The 22,929-nt window shown below is 41.3% G+C and overlaps 1 protein-coding gene across 6 annotated transcripts in view; it reads left to right on the top strand.

Annotated features, from left to right (window-relative positions):
- CGNL1 (cingulin like 1) overlaps positions 1-22,929 on the top strand; it is a 165,840-nt gene that overhangs the window by 100,596 nt on the left and 42,315 nt on the right. For all 6 annotated transcript variants that reach the window (XM_050967906.1, XM_050967905.1, XM_050967901.1 and 3 more), the window contains 2 exons: positions 356-491; positions 2,080-2,292. In XM_050967906.1, coding sequence (XP_050823863.1) covers positions 356-491; positions 2,080-2,292 — 349 coding nt within the window. The remainder of the gene's footprint in view (positions 1-355; positions 492-2,079; positions 2,293-22,929) is intronic.

Here is a 22,929-nt window from a genome sequence, read left to right as displayed (position 1 = left end):
TGTACTTATACTGCATGGTCATCCAGTACGGATAGGTTTTTTAAAACACAGAAATGCATGAGCACTGCAACCAACAATGTTATCAATGAAAAGGATTAAGTCTAAAATAAAGTTCAGTTTTCCACATGTGCATATTTGCTGCATAAGAGAATATCCCATTTTTACCATTAGAGTGAAGACAAAGTCTTATTCTCCTTTGTGGGGGAGATGACCAATCTGCCCTGCACAGCTTCCACTATCATTGCCTCATTCGATCCCATCCCAGGCTGGGAGAGTGAGAGCAGAGTTTTATGGTACTTGAAAAACAATTTTAACACCACTATAAACCTAAACATTTCTTTCCCCCCTTGATGAGACTTTTTCAAGTGAAGATGGAACGGGAACAGCACCAGACTGAAATCAGGGACCTTGAAGACCAGCTGTCTGAAATGCATGATGAATTAGATAATGCAAAGCATGCTGTGGATGGAGAGAAAGAGGTTCTGATAGAGGTCAGTAATAAAAAAAAGCTCAAGAATAACGTGTTTGAGGGTATCCTGAACAGTTGTATCTATGTCCCATTGAATGGGAGTTGTGGAAACAAGTATCTAACGTTAAAGATTGTCAGCTAGTAGATACTGGCTTCCTCTTTATATAGAGGACTCTGGGATGAGATATGAACTGCTTTGGTGTTTATCTTTCAACTTGTGGTCAGTGCTCTCTTTGTAGGACACGAAAGTACACTACTGAGACACAGCAGACTAAGAAAACATAGTAACTTTCATGTAAAGTATTTTGTTGCAGTTTTAAAAATCCTCCAAACAAATCTGCCAGAGTTCTCAATAGAAAAGACTCTGATGAGCAGAGAATGGCTTGAGTAAAACTCCTGGGAGCTAAAGATATCCTTCATTTAACTGATTTGAAAAGCACACATGCAATCCGTGGTGTGACAGATACAGCAGAGTAATCTTTCAGGCCAATTATGTCCTTCATCATGGCTTTTATTTTCTGAGGATTTTAGCATGCAGTTTATAAGCTAGCTTTACATGGATAGAGAAGAAAACAGAGAAATACCTACAGTCTGGGCTCCCACCTCACCCTGTAGTGAATGAGTGTAGCACGTTCATTGAAGGATCTTAATTCATATTTGTAAAATGGTTGAAGCCTCATATCACCCCTACAATGCAGGTAAGCTTTATCCCAGACTGGAGTAATGAGGGATACAAAATGGAATAAAAAGGTTGTAAGTGTGACTCATCCAAAGTCAGGGGCGGCTCTAGACTTTTCACCGCCCCAAGCACGGCGTCATGCCATGGGGGGCACTCTGCCGATCGCCGGTCCCGTGGCTCTGGTGGACCTTCTGCAGGCGTGCCTGCGGAGGGTCCACTGGTCCCGCGGCTTTGGTGGACCTCCCGCAGGCGTGCCTGCAGAGGATCCGCTGGGTCTGCAGCTCCGGCATGCCTGTGGGAGGTCCACAGAAGCCGTGGGACCAGTGGACCCTCCGCAGGTATGCCGCCGAAGGCTGCCTGCCTGCCGCCCTCCCAGCGACCGGCAGAGCGCCCCCCGTGGCATGCCACGCCAAGCATGCGTTTGGTGTGCTGGGGCCTGAAGCCGCCCCTGTCCAAAGTTACAGTGAGTCTGGGGCTGATCCAGGAATAGAGTTAAGCTCCATCTATTAGAGCACATTTCTTTAATACAAGATTATAAAGAAAAGCTGATCACAGCAAAGCAAGTAAGAAGCACTTTGTCACATCGTTGCTTAAATATGCATGTAGAGCAATAAATGAAAATGTTACTTCGGAGGTGGCTGTAACAAAAAGATGCAGGAGGAGTAGAAAAGAGAGGAGAGCAGTACCCAACCATCAACAGACATCTAGGAGATTTACTGTGCTCTGTGTGAAAATTAGCAAGGCCTGCGAGAGAAGCAGCAGAGCCAGTTGAAATGACGCAGCTGAACCAAGGAGAAGATACTTTTTATCATATCCTGTAACTGAAACACTATAGTTGTATAGAAACTGATTATGCGCTTTCCATTATCCATTTGCTAGAACCAGATAAAAAAGAGGTGTTTTAATTTGAGGGTTTTCTAAATGTTTTTAGGAGCTGATGCAAATGAAGCAGGATCTGCAAGAAATATTCATGACAAAAGAACAACAAGAAGAAATATTGAGAAAAAGGGAACGAGAACTGACTGCTTTAAAAGGAGCATTGAAAGAAGAAGTATCTAACCATGACCTGGAAATAGATAAACTTAAAGAACAACATGAAAAAGAACTTCAGAATCTAAGAGAGTCTCTAGAAGAAGCAAGAAAGGTGAGCTTAATGGTGACAATGCTTTTTTGTGAGAAAAAATTAACCTTTGCCAGGCTTTTTGGATTATATGCTTTCAAATCCTGCTCTGACCTCAGCACAATAAAATAGTTAAAGTTTTGAGCTAGATTGAGGTGGCCAACCTGTGGCTCTGGAGCCACATGTGGCTCTTCAGAAGTTAATATGCGACTCCTTGTATAGGCACCAACTCTGGGGCTGGAGCCGCAGGCACCAACTTTCCAATGTGCGGGGTGGGAGGGGTGTGCTCACCGCTCAACCCCTGGCTCTGTCAAAGGCCCTGAAGCTCCCATGCCCTCACTACTCCCCCTCCATCCTGGAGCCTCCACCTGCCAGGAAACAGCTGATCCAGAGGTGAGAGGAGGGAGGGGAGGCGCTGATCGGCGGGGCTGCCAGTGGGCGGGAGGTCCTGGGAGCAGGACGGGGGAGCTGACGTATTACTGTGGCTCTTTGGCAATGTACATTGGTAAATTCTATCTCCTTCTCAGGCTCAGGTTGGCCACCCCTGAGCTGGATCCTCAGCTGGTGTACTTCACTAATTTCTGTGGAGCTATGCTGATTTACAATAGATGAAATTCTGACCCAAAGTCAAATAAATATTTACCACTTGCTTAATTTTGCTTCTCTGTAGACAGTGAAAGAGAGTGTATGACAGAAAGGTGTGGTAAACCCAATGGCATGACTGAAACACTGAGGGTTGTCTTTAGATTGTCAAATGCATCTTGCTCACCAAAGATGATAATAAGATGGTCTTTCTGGATAGGACCATCAGTCTTTCTGAGAAGTGTGAATCTGATGCTATTCTCCAGAGGGATCCTTCCAGAAGCTTCTCAGGATACAAAGCAACTGGGAGTCTTTGTACGCTTTTTCTAAGTGTTTTCATAGAATTTGAATTTTATTCTTATGGCAGGAGGCTGGTGTATCCATTAAGTTTGGGAGTACCGAAATGAAACAAACATACCATAGCCCTTTCCAAAATGGTACCACCCAGCCCTGTGCATAGTATTGTGATCATAGTAGACAGGAATCAGTTATGTTTCTGGAGTGGAGGGATTGCAAAATAGTTTTGCAGGTCCAGTCAAAAATGCTCAGGTTAGCTCTGAACTACTCATCTGATCTGTATATCTTTTGGTACTAGGTGATTTGTGGGTATCTTGATATTACTGGACCAAAATATACTGAAAAATGAAAATTAAAGTAGGCTTTTGAAAGAAGGCTCTGTTTTATGTCTAGTGTGAGGGGAAAATATATTTATAGAAAATGCTGTGAAAGGCACTGTCTGTTTGTTATTTCTGATACAAGTACAATTTATTTGAATGGTTTAAGAACTCAGATGTTTAGATGTTTACACGCATCAGTTTATTTGTAGAGTGCAGTATCTCTTGTTGAGTTTGTCTGGATGACCAAATTTGTCATTTTCCTTTATCTGCATGCTTATATTGAGATATTTGCTTCATGGTGAGCTGCTTCAAGTAAATTAGTCTTTTTTTAAAAGAGAGAGAGAACTGGAACTCTTAAAATCATTTTTTTATTATACAATAATTGTTGTGACAGCTGAACCCCAATGAACCATCTTTCAAAGGTACTCCTTTTACTGTATTTCAGTTATGGAGCTGTAATTGCAAATGACAGGAAATGAATGAGTAGTCTGTTTGGTACAACAATAAAGCAGTCTGGGAAACAGCTCTATAACTGGGTTGCTGTGGCTAAGAGGTAGTTTATAAATAGCTATTCTTTACTTGCCTGGCATAGACTCTGATAGTTTAATCTGATGTACAAAAGTGAAACTTAATTCATTTTCATTGCTCTCAGGGCACCTCCTGCTCTGTCTTTTTACTTTCAGTGATTTTTCTGTTATTTAACTAAAACAGTTTATCACAATGGTTACAAGCATTTTTATTCCTCAAATGATTAGCAAGAAAAAATCAGATGGAAAGAACATTTGACTAAGACCAGTTGTGGTGTATTTGACAGACCATCTATCAGGAGACTATAACTTGCCTTTTGAGGAAGATAGACTCTGCTGTAATGGGTCACTTCCATATCTTGATTACTATTATCTTATAAATGACTTAATTTATTAGTCTCACAACTATGTGGTGGATACACAACCATCTACTATGAAAAGCATAGTTTATATAAGAGAAGTTGTGTTGACCTGTTTGTGTTGTTTGCATTATTAGAGAATGGAAAGATTTACATTTGTAGGACAGGATACAGGAAGTTTACATTAAAGGTTGCTGAAAAGAGTCATTGTATTGTATGTAATGAATCAAGCAGATGTGTAAATACTGTAGGAATAGTTTATACACAGGAGAAAGGAATACTGGTATCTTGTAAATGGGGCTACATGGGCATCAGTGTGCATACAGGGTTGTTTGTTTATCGTGTTGCATCCCTGGCCTCACATTCCCTGTACCAAATAATGTTGTTTATAATTTGTCGTAGCCTTAAAAGGAACTGTTTTCCCTGCAAACAGGAAGGGATCTTTGTAGCAATCCTAGATCAATAGAAATGTTTTCCACTCTTGCAGATACCAAGTGGATTGGCAGGTAGAGTACTGAGCTCTTACAGTATGCATGACTAGCACACCACTTGTATGTCTTTCATATCAGGTTAGAACATAGCCAGGGTAATCTGATGGGAGTCCAGAGGCAGATGTCTGTCACATGTGCAGCTCTGTACATACATACGCTTATTGATTGGATGGTTGGATTTGCCACAGATCATTGGTAAATCATGGTGTGATGATATTTAAGTATTGAATTAAAGTTTTCATATTAAGACCTTCATTGTCTTTCCTGTAACAACCTTCCTCCCTGACTTTTGTGTCCTATCATTGCTTTGGTTTTCATTTTGGTGTCCCTGATTGACAGTCACGCCTGCCACAGAGAACATTGTTTCACTTGTCAGTGAAATGCTCCCAGACTCTCAATAAGACAACGAGAATACACTGGTTCTCCATTTAATAATACTTCTGCACTTCTGTAGTACTTCTCCATCCAAGGGTAATAGCGTTTTACACATACTAATTTAATGGCACCTCTCTGATGACAGTCAGGGATGTAGAAGTAAGGAATCAGAATCCCTTTGCCAGCCACTAAAATGCAGTCCTCTCTGCTGTGGAATGCAGTGTAGTACAGAAGAAGACTACAAGCAGTTTAGGGAAGAAGGTGGAGTATTTTGCCCAATAGATAACAATATCTGTGGGAGTTTAGGGAGGCAGCATGTAATTATGAGTTGGAACTTGGTCAGCACAAGACAACATTGCTACTCTTATGAAAAATCACATGGAAACTTTAATGATCACATGTTGGCAGGTCAAGTACGTTTTATGACACTTTTTTTCAAAGACAGCACCTCCAGTGGGTTCCCCCTCCTTGTTATTTTTAACTGTTAAGCACCACCAGTGTGCTCCGTGTAGTAGGAGGCACGGAAGAAGACAATAATCCCTGTTCCAAAGTGTTTTTAATCTTATACAGAAAGAATACAAAAACAGAGTCCTATTTTGGATCTTTTTTAACTGAGTATTCTTTTTGGTAATGGGCGGGTGACGACTATTTTGTGAAATTACGGTAGCATTTTACACTTAATTGGGGGAAAATGAACTGCTGAGAATCATATTGAGAAATCAGTTGCATGTGGATTCACAAAGCCACAATCACCACCTTCTTGAAAACCTGCTATCCCTAAGGGTATGTCTACATCTACAATTTTACAGCGCTGATTGTTTTGTTACAGCTGTATTAGTACAGCTGTATAGGGCCAGCGCTGCAGAGTGGCCACATTTACAGCAACCAGCGCTGCAAGTGGTGTTAGATGTGGCCACACTGCAGCGCTGTTGGGCGGCTTCAAGGGGGGTTCGGGGAACGCGAGAGCAAACCGCGGGAAAGCAGGTCTCCTTCCCCGGTTTGCTCCAGTGTTCCCCAAACCCCCGAGCAAGCAGATCTCCTTCCCCGCGATTTGCTCTCGCGTTCCCCGAACCCCCCTGCAAACGGCGGGGAAGGAGACCTGCTTGCTCGGGGGTGCGGGGAAGGAGACCTACTTGCACGGGGGTTCGGGGAACGCGAGAGCAAACCGGGGAAGGAGACCTGCTTCCCCGCAGTTTGCTCTCACGTTCCCCGAACCTCCCTGCAAACCGCTGGGAAGGAGACCCGCTTGGGGGGGGATTCGGAGAACACCGGAGCAAACCGCGGGGAAGGATACCTGCTTGATTACCAGAGAGGCTTCCTCAGGTATGCTGGGATACCTGCTTATTCCACGGAGGTCAAGAAAAGCGCTGGTAAGTGTCTACACTTGATTACCAGCGCTGGATCACCAGCGCTGGATCCTCTACACCTGAGACAAAACGGGAGTACGGCCAGCGCTGCAAACAGGGAGTTGCAGCGCTGGTGATGCCCTGCAGATGTGTACACCTCCTAAGTTGCAGCGCTGCAACCCCCTCACCAGCGCTGCAACTTTGTGATGTAGACAAGCCCTTAGAAATGTCTCTAGTCTAAGTACTGAGCAGGTCAGTTTCCGCCTACCTTATGAGATCACTATCTCTATTTAAGTTGAATAATGTAATGCTTGGTTTAAAAAGCAATTCCAGAGATGCAATCTTCAGTTGTAATTGATGCATCCATGTTAATTTTGCCTTTGGAGAGTGTTTTTCTAAAAATTCTGCACTAATTTATTTTCTGGGTCTTTAAAGCATAAAACATATGACTCTGTAATAGAATTTCATAATCTCCAAAGTGCATCACCATGAAACAAAGTTTTTGCACATGTAAAAATCTACTTAATGATCTTGGCAAGTCATTAGACATAGTCTATAAGGTACAGATTATAGGATCAGTCTTTCTGTGAAAATATAGAGTGTAATTTATTTATTTTTTGAGGCTCTCTTAACCTATTGTATGTTTTGTTGCAGGCATATTATCTGAAAGTAAGTCCAATGCTTGTGTCTTCATATGTCTGTGTGACAATGCCATCAGTGAGGCACTTAAATCTTTATCAGTTGGGTAGCAGTGTCTGCTTACTTATTTTAAGGTGGCTCTTGTCTCAACAAATAGTTATGGCTTATCCTAGTTAAGTTTGGTAAGATAGGGATGGAGAGGAAACTTATTCAACAAGCTGCAGTACAAGCTTAGAACATTAGTTAATATTTTACTATATTCTTTGCGTCTACTTATGACCTTGACAAAACTGTTGGCGTAAGCCAATCTGAGCATGTCATGATACATAGCTAAGAAAATAATATGACACTGAAATAACTATTTCTTGAGAGGTTAATTCTTTCTCTGATCTTGCTATTGTAACCATGTTAAATGCTCAGTATTAGGTCCTGTTTACATTACGAAATAAAATTTCTTGTTTAGTATGTTCTGTGTAACAAAGGTATTACGAACACAGGCACCTGAATGTTGGGCTGGAATCTTTTGTTCCCTTTCCCAGATGAAAATCCAAGTAGTTTTGAAAATGATATTGGGTATATAACACAAAACAGTGAAAGTGTTCCTGGCTAGAAAAAATATTCAACTGCCTGACAGGTGGTTTGATTTTACTTAAAACATTTGTTCTTCAGTTATCCTATTTTGAGGTAGTCACTTACTAGAAAACAATTGATAAAGAGATTATAGTTGTTAATGGAGGGGAAAATACTGTTTGATCTTGTATTTAGATATATGTGCTTACCTCTTGTAATGTAGTGAGGATTCAGGGTAGTTGCAGCACATACCACTCGGAGGTCAGAGATAAACATACCTTTAAAACTCTAGTTAATGACTGACTAAGAACCAGCAACCTCCAAAAGCACAGGAATATGTTAAAAACAGACAATTTCTTTTTGAAAAGAGGGGAATCATAAATAAAAAAGATGACTGTTAGAACTGTAATAGATTTGTCATGTAGTTATAACTGCCTGCCATCACTACTTCTCTTGGGTTTGGTACTCTTTGTATTTCAATTTGCTTTCACCCAATCTTTCTGTTCCCCTTTACCAAAGTCTGGGTTTTTGTCACCTATCCAATGAAATTTTGGACTTGTTAGTGGTTTTTATCCCAAGATCTAATAGCGCTTTATAAAGTTATATGCAAGTTTAAATGATTTACACAAATCTGCAAAATGAAAAAGCAAGAGAATTGGGAATAGAAATAAAATCACATTATTCCTAATCATGAGTTTTAATGACTAGATGACACTGCCTCAATAATTAATTCTACTTTAGGGGGACTTGTTTTCACTGTAAATATACAGTATTATAACTCAAGTGTTGCCCCTAACTTGAGTCCCATCCACACTCATACCTTTAACTTGAGTGTGGATGTGCTTTTAACTCAATTTAGCTGGGCTTTCAAGGAGTACGGACTACAGCTTGTGTTAGCACAACTTGTTGGTTGCTAATACTTTCACTGTTTGCTGCTAATCCAGTCACTTTGCAGTTCACATGTTTGTTCACCATGTGGCAACTCTCACTGAAGGTAGGCTAATTTAAGAGCCGTTCTGCAAAGTTAACTATTTTCTGTTGGAAAATGCAGTTTCAGCAAAATCCAAAAATTTTTATGGGAAAATGTTCTTTTTTCTATTGAGAAAATTGCAATAAAATTTCATTAAGGTGGGCTCACCCCAGATTGGAATATTTTTGAACCCACCCAATACCACGAAACATTAAACTTCATTTTCCTATCACATTGTCTATGGGAGTTGTAGTTCTGATCTCCATTCTCTCCTATTGGCCTGACACCTTGGAGGACTACATCTGCTATTACGTAATGTGCTAATTAATTCTGACCTGAGTTGTGTGATGCATTATAGGAGAGCGGGCCCAGCCAGGGAGCCAGGCCTATAGGAGAGAATAAAGGCATCAGACTCTCAAACTACAGCTTCCATAAGGCAATGTATCACAATGGGAAAATGCAGCTTAATGTTGAAACGAGTGTTTTGAAATGTTTTGAGTCATTTCAGCAAACTTAAATGAAACATTTCAATTCTGGAAAGGTCAAAATGTTGTGCGTATGCATTATGATAGTCTTTAATTACATTATCACATACATTTTTATTCTGTTTGACCCCTGCCTTATTCGATGCACAGAATGGATGGTACTCAGTGAACAGCTATTCCATATTTTTATTTTCTTCTCATTGCTCATTGTGTGGTCCTAGGCTTTTTTTACTGCACGCAATTCAAACTGTGCTCAGAAGACAGAATTATTAATTTCCTCATGGGCTTTTTAATGGTGCTTATCACTATAGTATCTGAGTGTTTTACAAATGTGAATTAATTTATCTTCACAACACCCCTTGGAGGTGAGGGGATGGTAGATGGGGAACTAAGGCACAGAGATTAATGTCAAGAGTATCCACTAATTTTGCGTGCCCAATTTGGGACATGTAGGACCTGATTTTTCAGAGCACAGCTGCCAATGAGCCTGGTGCCCACCCCAGTGGGCAGGGCTGGGAGTGGTACAGCCACACCAGAGGAGCTGCCTGGTCTGGGTTCCCAGTAGAGCCCTGCAGCTCCATGAATATAAATGGTGTTTCCACACAGGGCTCTACTTATAGTAAAGTCTCAGTCCTGTGCCAAGTGAAGTCAGTGATAAAATTACCAACACCTTCTAGGGAAGCACTATCAAGGACTGTTTTTGTAACCTGGGTCATCCACTGCAGCCTACTTGCCTAGGTCCAGGGACCACTATAAATCTATTTATTATGCAGGACAAAAGAAAAATAAACTATTTGTTCTTAATAGTAACCTTTACTCAGGGCTTGTCTATATGCAGAGTTGTACCAATTTACCTCTTAATTAAACAGGTTCAAATGGCTGGGTGGACATGCTTATTACAGTTTAAATTAAATGGATTAGGAACACGTTTAAACCAAAATAAACCTTAAACTGAAATAAGCACCCACACAGCCTTATGTACTGGTTTAATTAAACCAGTTTACATATACCAGTGCAAATTTATGTGTAGAAAAGGCCACAGTATTTTATAGTTTTCAGGGTAGAAGTGGGAGAGGGAATGTTTATCTCGCCCTGAACATGTGCTGTGTGTCCAAAGAGAGCGCAGCAGAAACTTAACATGGTATGTTTTCCTGCCCTTTAAATATCCCTCATTTTCTACAGGATGTTAGTCTTTATTTTTTTTAAACAGGGATTTTGTGTTCATTTGGATGAACCTTGTAGGCAGGAATTTTCCCACAGGTGAATAGGACTTTTAAAGGGCAGTGCTGTCATCATGGAGTTCTACTTATTGTGGAGCGGAGGCACTTAAATGTAGCCTTAGGTGTAGCTGTTGTTTTTCAATACGGAAACTTCATCGCAGTTGTTTACACATGCTGTATTCAATGGAATTTTAGAACCGGGCTGTTTTTAGTTGAGATACATACTATTGCAGTTCCATTCTGATTACCATGGACAGTAATTTGCAATAAAGATTTGTGCCTTTAAAGCCTCACATTCAAAATTCATATTAAAAACAATGAACTAGGCTCACATCTGCTCTTCACTTTATTTTGGCAAGGATATTTTCATTCTTCTTTATGTCTAATGTCAAGCCAACCATTTAAAATATATAATTGCCCACAAAACTGATTGGCTAATCCTCTAAACCATCTGGGAAGATTTGCAGTTTGACCTGATATTTCTCCAGAATTAAAGTGCATGGGAACTTTGTAAAGATTCCAATGTTTTCGGTCTCTGCAAAAAAATTATTTTCTTTTGGGTGTGACCTTTTCTTGTCCTAAATTGATTTTTCACACTTGACTTTTCCATTTCGAGTCTGATCACTTGTTCTGTGTATGATGGCTTGAATCCACTTATACTAAACTACTGCCTTGTTTTGAAGGTTATATAAAATCATTGAGAACAACATACACAGTGTTTCATATTAAAATAGATTAGTTTATAATTTTTTTCCTCTTTGATATACAATATGTTGATACAGTTGCCTTGTTCTTTTGATAACAACATGCTTGTCAATGATTAGATTGAGTGTACAGTGATCCTCATTAGAGCTTCTGCAGTCATCTGATTAAGTGCTATTAGTACTATAGAGTCAGAAAGCTAGGTTGAGTCCTGGTGTTAGTGGACGTTTGCATTCAGACTGAATTTAGCTCTAAGGATTTAGAATAGAGGTTCAGTGTATGTGAAAGAGAGAGCGAGAGAGAGTGCATGTGCAGCTGAGTTTATGTAACAGCATTGCTAATGAGTTTGTGAGCTGCTAGTGTAGCTGAGGAAAGAAGCTGCTTGCTTTAATTCTCCTTCCGCATGGCAGAATGACAACATTGTGAAAGCAGAGGCTGTTGTTTCCCCTGTGGAATTTGAGCATCATTTTATACAATATTATTGTGCTTGGAAATATCCCCCTGACACAGGTCTGTAAGTGTCCATGTGTGTGATTTTGAGTAAGGTGGCTAGGAGGACAAGGTTGCAGATAATACATGGCTCTCACTTCACACAGTGGTACACTTACTAGTTCCCCATTCAAATGGGGATGCAATTCACAGCCATATTTTTTTTATATTTATAGGAATGGGGTTTACAAAACGCATTTGCAGATTCAACACAACATTTGGAATAATTGTGGTAAAAGCTGAAAAAATGTATTTGTCCCCAAATCTGTGGAACACTAATACAGTATCTTATGCTCAATGTACTCTGTAGATCTGGTTGGGTTCAGGGAATTTCACAGAATAAAATGTCCATGGAAAATTTAAACTTTTAAGTGAAAAAATGAAAAGTGAAAAATTTTGGCTGAATGTCAAATTGAAAATGTCACTGATGTCTCATGGGAGTTGTCGTTTGGGTGCCTCATGTCTACATTCTCTTCTATGAACCAGGCTACCTGGTTGGATTACATTGCCCATGATGCACCACAATTTCCCCATTTGCGGAACCGGGCATCATCGTAGTCCCAGGTCATGGTGCATCATGGGAGATGCAGTCCAGCTGGGAAATCCAAATTATAGAGGAGACTAGAGACACAGGGCCCCAAAACTACAACTCCCATTACTGCCATGGCAGTATGTTCAAACCTAAAATTGTATATTTTGGGGGTTAATTTTTTCGATGAAGAGTCAAAATTTTCAATGGACGCAGATGGTATTTGTGGAAAATTTTGTTTAATTGAAAACCCAATTTTCCTTGGAAAAGAAGTTTTGATGGAAAATTTTTCAACCAGCCCTAATACTTTGGTGTGCTTTTATTTTTGTAATAAGTTTGTTGTATTGTAGGTGTGATACTTTTTAGTCAATTTTCAGTGACTCAGGCTCGGTGTTCCTTTTCCTATTTTGGATGACCACTCTATAAAAGGGTGAGCATTTAAATTATCTGAACTAAATTTTGAAGACTCATTAGATTTAATGGTGGCAGTCGCCAATTGTTGATGCCATATTGCTTCTGTCTGAAGAGCAAAAAGAATTGCAGTTCCCTCGTATGGGATCTCTCTGATTGATGCTGCAAATAGAACATTCTCACCATATTGTTGTTGTTGAATAATTCCTGTTAAGATGCCTGGAGGAAACTGAGTAAATTGTATTTAAACAAACAGGAAATACAAAACAGAAAATAGGAGGTGTAAGAAAAGCTGTTTAAATAGGGAACAGTGCAGGTCAGTAAAACCACTGCGGCAGCTTGAGAAAGCCATAGATTTCAATAAACGAAAAAAATTAGTTTAGAATCCCTTGTTACCTAATACTTTTAAATTAATGGGATGCTCCAATTAGTACCGTTTTGTGTGTGTGTGTTTGTTTTTTGTTAATTAACTGTCACTGGGGAATTTGGATAATCCCAACTCAGCAAAAAGATACAAATTCCCCAGTGATAATTTAAAAAAAAAAAAAAAAAAAGCCCAGAGTAAAGGCAGCATCTGATGCAATCTTTCTTAATTCTGACTTTTTAATAGTGAACTGGCACTTACTAGCATATTTATGAATGCCTCCAAACATTTCATCCTCTGTAGCTATATTTGGCAATTAAATGATATTTGGTAAAAGAAAGAAAGCAATCAGCACAGTCTTAATCTAACCTTTTATTTCTCTGTACTCCTTTTCTTAGGGCAGTGTTTCCCAAACTTGGCACACTGTTTGTGTAGGGAAAGCCCCTGGCAGGCCGGGCCACAGGTTTGGCCAATTGCGGCTCCCACTGGCTATGGTTCACTGCTCCAGGCCAATGGGAGCTGCTGGAAGCAGCGAGGGCCAAGGGACGTACTGGCCATCGCTTCCGGCAGCTCCCATTGGCCTGGAGCAGCAAACGGCGCCAGCGGGAGCTGCAATCGGCCGGACTCACGGATGCGGCAGGTAGACAAACCGGCCCAGCCCGCCAAGGGCTTTCCCTACACAAGCGACCTCCTAAGTTTGAGAAACACTGTGTTAGGGGATATGTGCACCAATGTAACTAAATCGAATGTAGATATAGTTAGTTGGTTATGTGAGGCGTTTGCATGGGTATGGCAACATCAGTATAGTTACAGCCATGTATATCTCCCTACTCTAGACAAGCCCCTTACATTTTGTTACTTGAGTCTTTTCTCCTTAGTGTCTTTTTCCCAGATACACCCACTGCCCTCCCTTCCTTTACCTACCCTCTCCCCCAGCAGGTTATGATTCTTTAACGAATACCTACAGGATTTTGCTGATGGGGCCTGTAGACTCTTGGAAACATGAGGCTTCCTAATATAGTTTTTCAGAGCAGGAAAGATGCTTAGTTAGTAAGTATTAAGTGAAAAGAAGAAGCAAGTGAATAGGGAAGGTTTGCAAGGGTAACAGGGAAGTAGGTATTAAGAGGAGCAGTTAGGGATGGAGGAAAATGTGAGGGTGAAATTAGGAAGGAGAGGAACTGAATGATATGTAGGGAGCAGGCATGAGGCCAGTCAAATCACTGTCCTGTACTTTAAACTGGTGGGTGTGGGGACTGGCTGGCTGGCTTGGTGGCCTGGAGAAGAGGGCAATGCTTTCTGGCTTTGGAGAGGAGGGGAGACTTAGGAATGAGGGGTTTAAAAAGGTCAGCCTGGGCCTGGACCTTCCCCTCATCACTCAAAATAGGCTGGGCAGCACCCACCCTCGCTCCCTGTTTAGGTCAGAAATATGTCAGGTGATTAGCTATATCTGCTGTGGGCGTTATGCTAGCCGCCCCCTTAAAGGGGGACTGGGAAGGAAGTTTTCCCTTACCACCATATTGGCCAGATGCTGTGTGTGTGTTTGGGGGCGGGGGGGAGGGTCGCCTTCCTCGCAGCAGTTCAGGTGGGCTCTGTTCATGACAGGCAATAGGCCATATGTCGCAACTCTTTATTTGTGTAGCGGATGTTCAGTGTAGGTACTCCATAAATTAAGGCACAAAAGAATGGATAAATGGCTTGGAAAAGGAATTAAGGAGAGGTGCTTGATAATTGAGCAAGCTAGGGGCAGTTGTGGACTCTTCTGATTAGTACAGCAGGGAGCCAACCCCCCGCATCATTATAGTCCACCTTAACCCCGCCTACGAGCAGGGGTAGTTGGTAAGGTTTCATCCAGGTGCTGGAGGCACCTGGATGAAAAGTGGGGGAGCTGGTGGGAAACCCCTCCCCCCCAACCCCCGGAATTGGCTGGAATTGGTAAAGTCCTGACAAGGGAATTGCTGGAGGGATCTGGATGAAGGGGGGGTGGATGGAAGCCCTCCCACCCCTTGACCCTTGGAATTGGCTGGAATTGAAGGTTCCTGGCAGTGGTTCTACTGGAGGGACATGAACGGAAAGGTGATGGTTGTTGGCTGGGGGCCAGGAGCGCTGGGGCTGAAAAAAGCACTCCCCCCCAGTTAATTGTGAGGGTTTTCACCTGCACTGCACATTTTATTGCCAGGTTAGTCCCAGACATCTTATAATAAAGTTGTGGCCTGATTAATCCCATATCTAATGTTTCCTGTCATTCTTTTGGCAAATGGTCATGGGAAGAAAACAAAGCAAATAGAAATGCAAGCAAACAAATAACAATACATGAAACTAAAAAGGGCGCCATGTTAGCGTCTTTAATTGAAATAAAAATAATTCCAGCAGTAAATAGCTCTTTGCTTTTACTAAAGAACTTGCTAGCTGATTTGAAGGTACTCTGGATTTACCATGCTGTAACAGAGAGCAGAATTTGACCCAGTAAATTATTGCTGCCTCCATGTGTGCCTGCGCATACTGTTCCAGACATAGATTTTTATCTCCCGGTAAGATAATGCTGGCTGCAGAGTAAGCGGGTTAAGCCTGTTTTGTAAATTTATCAGCAATGTCAAAAAGAATGAGTGATGTAGCTGACCCTCTCGACCCACTCCACCTCTAACCGGATCAGTCTGCACCACTCTGGGGGGAAATTATCTAAGTCTTCTCTGAACGGAGATATCACCGTGGAAAGGCTGCATCCAGTGTTAGAACCATTTAGGTTCATATAGTATTAGAAGATACAAGAGTGTAGCAGTAATGCACTTCGTGGTATGAAACATATTTTAAGTAGCAATACTGTCAGGGGATGGATTTGCTACACTGAATAGAGGGACAGACACTGGTCTATACACCTACATTCATTTACACACATGTTATCGGTCTGTTAAAGTACATCTTTTTGAAAAGCAAGTTTAGTGCAGGGAGGTAGGGAGAAACTAACTAAAGGGCTGGTATTTTTGTCTGACACACTGATAAGTAGTCATTTTTAGGATGGCGATTAATCGCAGTTAACTCATGCGATTAACAAAAAAATAACGTGATTTAAAAAATTAATTGTGATTAATTGCAGTTTTAATCGCATTGTTAAACAATAGAATACCAATTGAAATGTATTTAATATTTTGGATGTTTTTCAACATTTTTATATATATTGTATTCTGCGTTGTAATTGAAATAAAAGTGTTTATTATTTTAATTACAAATATTTGCACTGTAAAAAAGATAAAATAAATAGTACCAAGGAATCCAGTGGCACCTTAAAGACTAACAAATGCATCTGAAGAAGTGGGTTTTTTACCCACGAAAGCTTATGCTCAAATAAATCTGTTAGTCTTGAAAGTGCCACCGGACTCTTCATTGTTTTTGTGGATACAGACTAACACAGCTATCCCTCTCATAAAAAAAATATTTTTCAGTTCACCTCATACAAGTACTGTAGTGCAATCTCTTTGTTGAAAGTGCAACTTACAAATGTAGATTTTTATTTTTTTTTTTTTTGGTGACATAACTGCTCTCAAAAACAAAACAGTGTAAAACTTCAGATCCTACAAGTAAACTAGTCCTACTTCTTGTTCAGCCAATCGCTAAGACAAACAGGATTGTTTACATTTACAGGAGATAATGCTGCCCTCTTATTTACAATGTTACTAGAAAGTGAGAACAGGCATTTGCATGGCACTTTTTGTAGCTGGCATTACAAGATATTTACGTGCCATATATGTTAAACATTTGTATGCTCCTTGATGCTTCAGCAGCCATTCCAGAGGACATGCTTCTATGCTGATGATGCTCGTTTAAAAAAAAAAAAAAAAAGCATTAATTAAATTTGTGACTGAACTCCTTGGGGGAGAATTGTATGTCTCCTGTTTTGTTTTACCCTCATTCTGCCATATATGTTGTAGCAGTTATGTTCAGGGGCGGCTAGAGGCCCCAGCATGCCAAGCGCATGCTTGGGGCGGCAAGCTGCCGGGCGGGGCGGGGGGGGCGCTCTGCCGGCGCTGCGAGGGCGGCAGGCAGGCTTCCTTCGGCGGCTTGCCTGCGGAGGGTCCGCCGGTCCCGCGGCTTTGGCGGACCTCCTGTAGGCAAACCGCCGAAGGCAGCCTGCCTGCTGTGCTTGAGGCGGCAAAATGCCTAAAGCCACTCCTGGTTATGTTATATCAGTCATATTATAGCAGTCTCGGATGCCCAGCACATGTTGTTCATTTTAAGAACACTTTCACTGCAGATTTGACAAAACGCAAAGAAGGTATCAATATGAGATTTCTAAAGATAGCTACAGCACTTGACCCAAGGTTTAAGAATGTGAAGTGCCTTCCAAAATCTGAGAGGGATGAGATGTGGAGGATGCTTTCAGAAGTCTTAAAAGAGCAACATTCCGATGCAGAAACTACAGAACCCAAACCACCAAAAAAGAAAATCAGTCTTTTGCTGGTGGCATCTGACTCAGATAATGAAAATGAACATGCATCAGTCCACCACTTTGGATTGTTATTGAGCAGAACTCATCATCAGCATGGAGACGTGTCCTCTGGAATGGTGGTAGAAGCATTCATGGACATATGAACCTTTATCATATCTGGCACCTAAATATCTTGTGACACCAGCTAAACAGTGCTCTCACTTTCAGGTGACATTGTAAACAAGAAGCAGGCAGCATTATCTCCTGCAAATGTAAACAAACCTTGTTTGTCTGAGCAATTGACTGAACAAGAAATAGGACTGAGTGGACCTGCAGGCTCTGAAGTTTTACATTGTTTTATTTTTGAATGCAGGGTTATTTTTGTACATAATTCTACGTTTTTAAATTCAACTTTCATGATACACAGATTGCACTACAGTTCTTGTATTGGGTGAATTGAAATACTATTTCTTTTGTTTTTTTACAGTGCAAATACTTGTAATAAAAAATAAACAATAATATAAAGTGAGCACTGTATACTTTGTATTCAATGTTGTAATTGAAATCAATATGTTTGAAAATGTAGAAAACATCCAAAAATATTTAAATAAATTGTATTCTATTATTGTTTAACAGTGCGATTAAATCACACGATTTTTTTTTTATCACTTGACAGTCCTGGTTAACAATACGCAAATTAGAGTGCGTATTTGAATATGCATTAATTCATTTATATCAATAACAAGTGTCCTGATGATCAGAACTTAAATCTGACCTGGCTGCAGCATGGAATGAGTTTTAGCAGTACAGAAATTGTCAGATATAATGTCTGATCAGTGGTCAGTCCATCTAAGATAGTGTCCTCCAAAGCCCTACAATTTATCACCTGGCCCAGTGTGAACAAACTGGTAGATTTTTGTTATTTCCCATTATTTTGTGATGTGCCCATTTGCTTTTAAAACACAGTGACACGGAAAAGCAGGGGCAGACAGAAGAGTGGAATGTATATGGCTAGAATATTTAAAGAAAGAAACTACAATCTGGGAATTAAGATATGCTAATCACAAAACACAACCATTACTTTAATGTTCCATAAAGGTCACTCTATATACTAAATATGGATGCATTCATTCCAGTCTTTGACTTCAGGAATCTCACCCAACTAGCTGTACCTGTTAAATGCCATGCATGTTTTTACATATATAATCACACTTTCATAGTTACTCTTCGAAGGGTTAGACACAGCCTGTGGAACACAAAATGGTTATATGGTAAATAAATGATTATTCGCTTTCCAAATTCAACATACAGTTCTGGTTCTGACCCTTTCTGTGACCCTGTCTCTCTGGTTAACTTGTTATACTCATGAGTAAACTGATATAAAGAGCCTTTAGTTTTCGGTGCTTTCTGGATGGGAAAATCCTGTTCATTAATTTAATTGTTGTTGTTATTTAGTGCCTTTAATCTTGAAGGACCTTAAAGTGCTTCACTGGCCATTTATATATAGGATCATTGAAATGCAGCTAGTTCTGGGAAGGAGGGCCACATAGTAGACAGTCAATACCCAGCACACTTACCACTAATTTGTTCTGTCTACACAGGGGAAAAAGGTGTGGGGTTTTTGTGTTTTTTTTCAACTGAGTGACCCTCTCTCCCCCTAAATGCCTCTGTGAACAGCACATAACACCTTTTACATTGTTTGAGCTGGCCGCTTTGTAGCCTAGTGTTCAATTGAAAAAATGCACCTTTTTATTTGCATAGACAGGCCTATGGAGACCAGAATGACCTATGGTAGTTTTAAATACAGTCTGTTGGGAAGCCCTAAACTTTGTATTATATTTGCCATCCTCAAGTTGTAGAATGTGAAATACAGTAATTACCATTCAAAAAGTCAGTGTTTGTCACCAGATAGTATAGAGGTGATTTTAGTCCAGCAGTTCTGAATTCTTCCCCTGGCTTTTTATTACAGGGATTTCACTTAGGACTAGGTAGGCCGTTGCCCTTATGCCCTCTCTTAAAAGGCAGCAGTGCATGTAACATACTAGCTTTGTGTGTAACATTGCCCTCTAGTGACTGGCCTAGGGAAGGTCCTGCTTCTTTTGGCCTGTTTCAGAGTCTTGAGTTTTTTGGATTCAAAGGACCAGAGTTCTCGTTCCGTTGGATTCAATAACTGTCTGTCTGCAGCACGTGGATTCATTACATGTGGGCTCCCCTAGCTTCCCTTTTCCTTCTCTCAGGATACCGTCAGCTCGCAGGTTGTTAGGCCTATATTTCACTGCCCATTCCACTCACATAGCTTCTCTGAAGAAGATGGCAGTGCAAGCTACCCAAGCTCTTCCCTATCTGTCCCCTGGATGTGGCTCCCCTGAAGTTAGTGGAGCCAATCAACTTCCACAGTAGAGCAGCAGAAAAAATTACTCTGGGTTTTTTTGTTGGTTTTTCATTTCATTCAGTCAGAAGAGGGTCCTGAGCTGGTCATGAAGGGAGAGGGCAAAAAGGACAAGAGATTTCCAGCTCCCACGGGACTTCTAGGGTGGGCTTGAGGTCTCATGGTATTTGGCAGTGGCACAAGATTTGGAAAAATGATTGGTGCCCTGTTCTCAGGACCACTTCCTGTTGCTGGTTTCCAGCAGCCAAAGAGAACCAGAGCACCTAGAGCACATGGATCACAGGCTGCAGTTTGGCAATGACCAAAACCTGCTTGATTATGCGGGCATGTGACTGTCCACTCCAGAGCTGGGACCAAAACCTGGTGGGGAGACAAGATGGGATAACAAACTTGTTGCAGCTACTTATGTTGCTAGGTGTAATACATTATAGAGAAGTTGTTCAGGAACAGTTCATTTATGTGAAAGTATAACCCCTGCAACATCGCCAGGATCATTGGAGACCTGTGGTGAGCTGCTGATAACATGCTGTCACACAAGTTTAGGCTGCCTGAGCCAGCTTTTACTTACACACTCGTTCCCCCCTCTTTTCCTCCCCCCTAAGATTTTAACTAATCTTGGAGAAGAAAATATTTGGAACTTGTTCAGTGGAGTTGGTTCCTTTTTAAGTTTCCCCTTTTAGACATGCTTGACCTCAACCTTGGCCAGTTTCTGAAGACATGCAGTGGAAGAGAAGGGAGAATACCAATTTCATTTAATTTGAGTGATACATAATATACATAAAGCAAAAGGCAAGTCAGAATAGATCCTGAGAAATGACTGTATTCAGCCTCCATGATGGGGCTGAACTTTCTTAATTTTTAGCTCTAGTAGGTAAAATTCCTTTTTCCTCACATACAGTGCTTCCTGTTGATGTAGGTACAGTGCTCTAAATGAACAATGCTTCCAGGGTGGGAAAAAAAGTATTGATATGACAAGAGAATAGCCCTAACACACAAGATGAGGTGCTGGATACTTCAGGTACAGTATGGGCCTTCTATTCTGTGTTCTCTAACTCTGGAGCAGTGTGTAGGCGGTTGGATGAGAAAGAACAGACAAATCAACATTCCATTCACTCAACTCCCCAGCATGCCTAAGCTTCTTTCACTCAGCTAGTAAAAGGGGGAAAAAATGAAACAAAAAGGAGCCACTGGTAGAGTGCCTGCTAATTAGTAAAACTATGCTGCATTACAAAAAGCAAAAATAAATGAATGCAGAGGATATTATCAAAAAGTATATATGAAGTTACAGCATCAGCAGAAATACATTTCAAAGCTCTTTAACCAGTATGTATGTTCAGAAAAATTGACTGCCTTTTTGTGTACTTGCAAAAAGACTAGAACTTGTCATCCTGCTGGTGTTGCCAATTTTTGTATAAAGAGTTCATTAACCCAAATGGACAGTCTGAGCGATTTCTGAGTTACAGCTTTATCAGAGTAATTTGCATATTTTTGTTATTGCTTACTAGAAAACAATTAGTGAAGGGTCCTTTGTAGAATAAGAGCCTCTTGTATAACTTGAATCAGGATTGCAGTACTCCTTTTCTTCTTCTTCTCTGTTGATTTTTCCAGTAGCATACAGCACAGTATAGCTTTGTTGCTGATATGTCCTGTTACACCTGGAGAATAATCTCCATTTAAAAAGCAATTGGCTTTGTTTCAGTTACAAATGAATTACTGCTTATCTCTATTTTTTGCCAGTAAAAGCAAAAATGTAGTAAAATAGCTATCCACCCTCTTTTCACTGTGGGTATGTCTACATCTACAATTTTGCAGCGCTGGTTGTTACAGCTGTATTAGTACAGCTGTATAGGGCCAGCGCTGCAGAGTGGCCACACTTACAGCAACCAGCGCTGCAAGTGGTGTTAGATGTGGCCACACTGCAGCGCTGTTGGGCGGCTTCAAGGGGGGTTCGGGGAACGCGAGAGCAAACCGGGAAAGGAGACCAGCTTCGCCGCGGTTTGCTCTCGCGTTCCCCGAACCACCCTGCAAACCTCAGGGAAGGAGACCTGCTTGCTCGGGGGTTCGGGGAACGCGAGAGCAAACCGGGGAATGAGACCAGCTTCGCCGCGGTTTGCTCTCGCGTTCCCCGAACCACCCTGCAAACCGCAGGGAAGGAGACCTGCTTGCTCGGGCGTTCGGGGAACGAGAGAGCAAACCGGGGAATGAGACCAGCTTCGCCGCGGTTTGCTCTCGCGTTCCCCGAACCCCCCTGCAAACCGCAGGGAAGAAGACCTGCTTGCTCGGGGTTTCGGGGAACGCGAGAGCAAACCGGGGAAGGAGACCAGCTTCGCCGCGGTTTGCTCTCGCGTTCCCCGAACCCCCCTGCAAACCGCGGGGAAGGAGACCAGCTTGATTACCAGAGGCTTCCTCAGGTATGCTGGGATACCTGCTTATTCCACGGAGGTCAAGAAAAGCGCTGGTAAATGTCTACACTTGATTACCAGCGCTGGATCACCAGCGCTGGATCCTCTACACCTGAGACAAAACGGGAGTACGGCCAGCGCTGCAAACAGGGAGTTGCAGCGCTGGTGGTGCCCTGCAGATGTGTACACCTCCTAAGTTGCAGCGCTGTAACCCCCTCACCAGCGCTGCAACTTTGTGATGTAGACAAGCCCTGTATCTACAAAAGAAAACCTACACTGGATAATCCATTTTGTATTTCTGAGATGAATGTAAATATAATCCTATACATAATGTCATGCTTAAATATTTTTGAAGTTCGTAATGCAAAAGTCAATGGGATTTTCTACTGGAAATAAGGATCTGTGCTGATGGATTCCTTTGAAAGATTAGGACCTAAATGTGTAGGATCAAGAACCAAATCTTTTATCACAGAGCAGTCTTACCTTCCTGGTGGAAGTTTTGAATGAAACATAAGCAAAGGGCCAAAGATCAAACGTAGGAGGTCACCCCTATGAGTTGAAGTATTTATTTAAAAATGTGTTTAAATATTAAGTATTTAACCATGCTGCACACATGGTTAAGCTCACTTGAGTCAATTCTTCTCGGGATTGTTCGGTTACATGATTCTTTCATTCCACAACCTACCACACCACATATGATAATTCCTCATTCCTCACCATCTCCTTCTCATTGCCATTTCCATGACTCCTCAATACCCTAGTTTCTTCTCTCTG

Source organism: Gopherus flavomarginatus, chromosome 9 (genome assembly GCF_025201925.1).
Source record: "Gopherus flavomarginatus isolate rGopFla2 chromosome 9, rGopFla2.mat.asm, whole genome shotgun sequence".
Classification (NCBI taxonomy): Eukaryota; Metazoa; Chordata; order Testudines; family Testudinidae; genus Gopherus; species Gopherus flavomarginatus.
The sequence above is the reverse complement of the archived record's forward strand: the minus strand, read 5'-3'. Positions and strand labels throughout refer to the sequence as shown.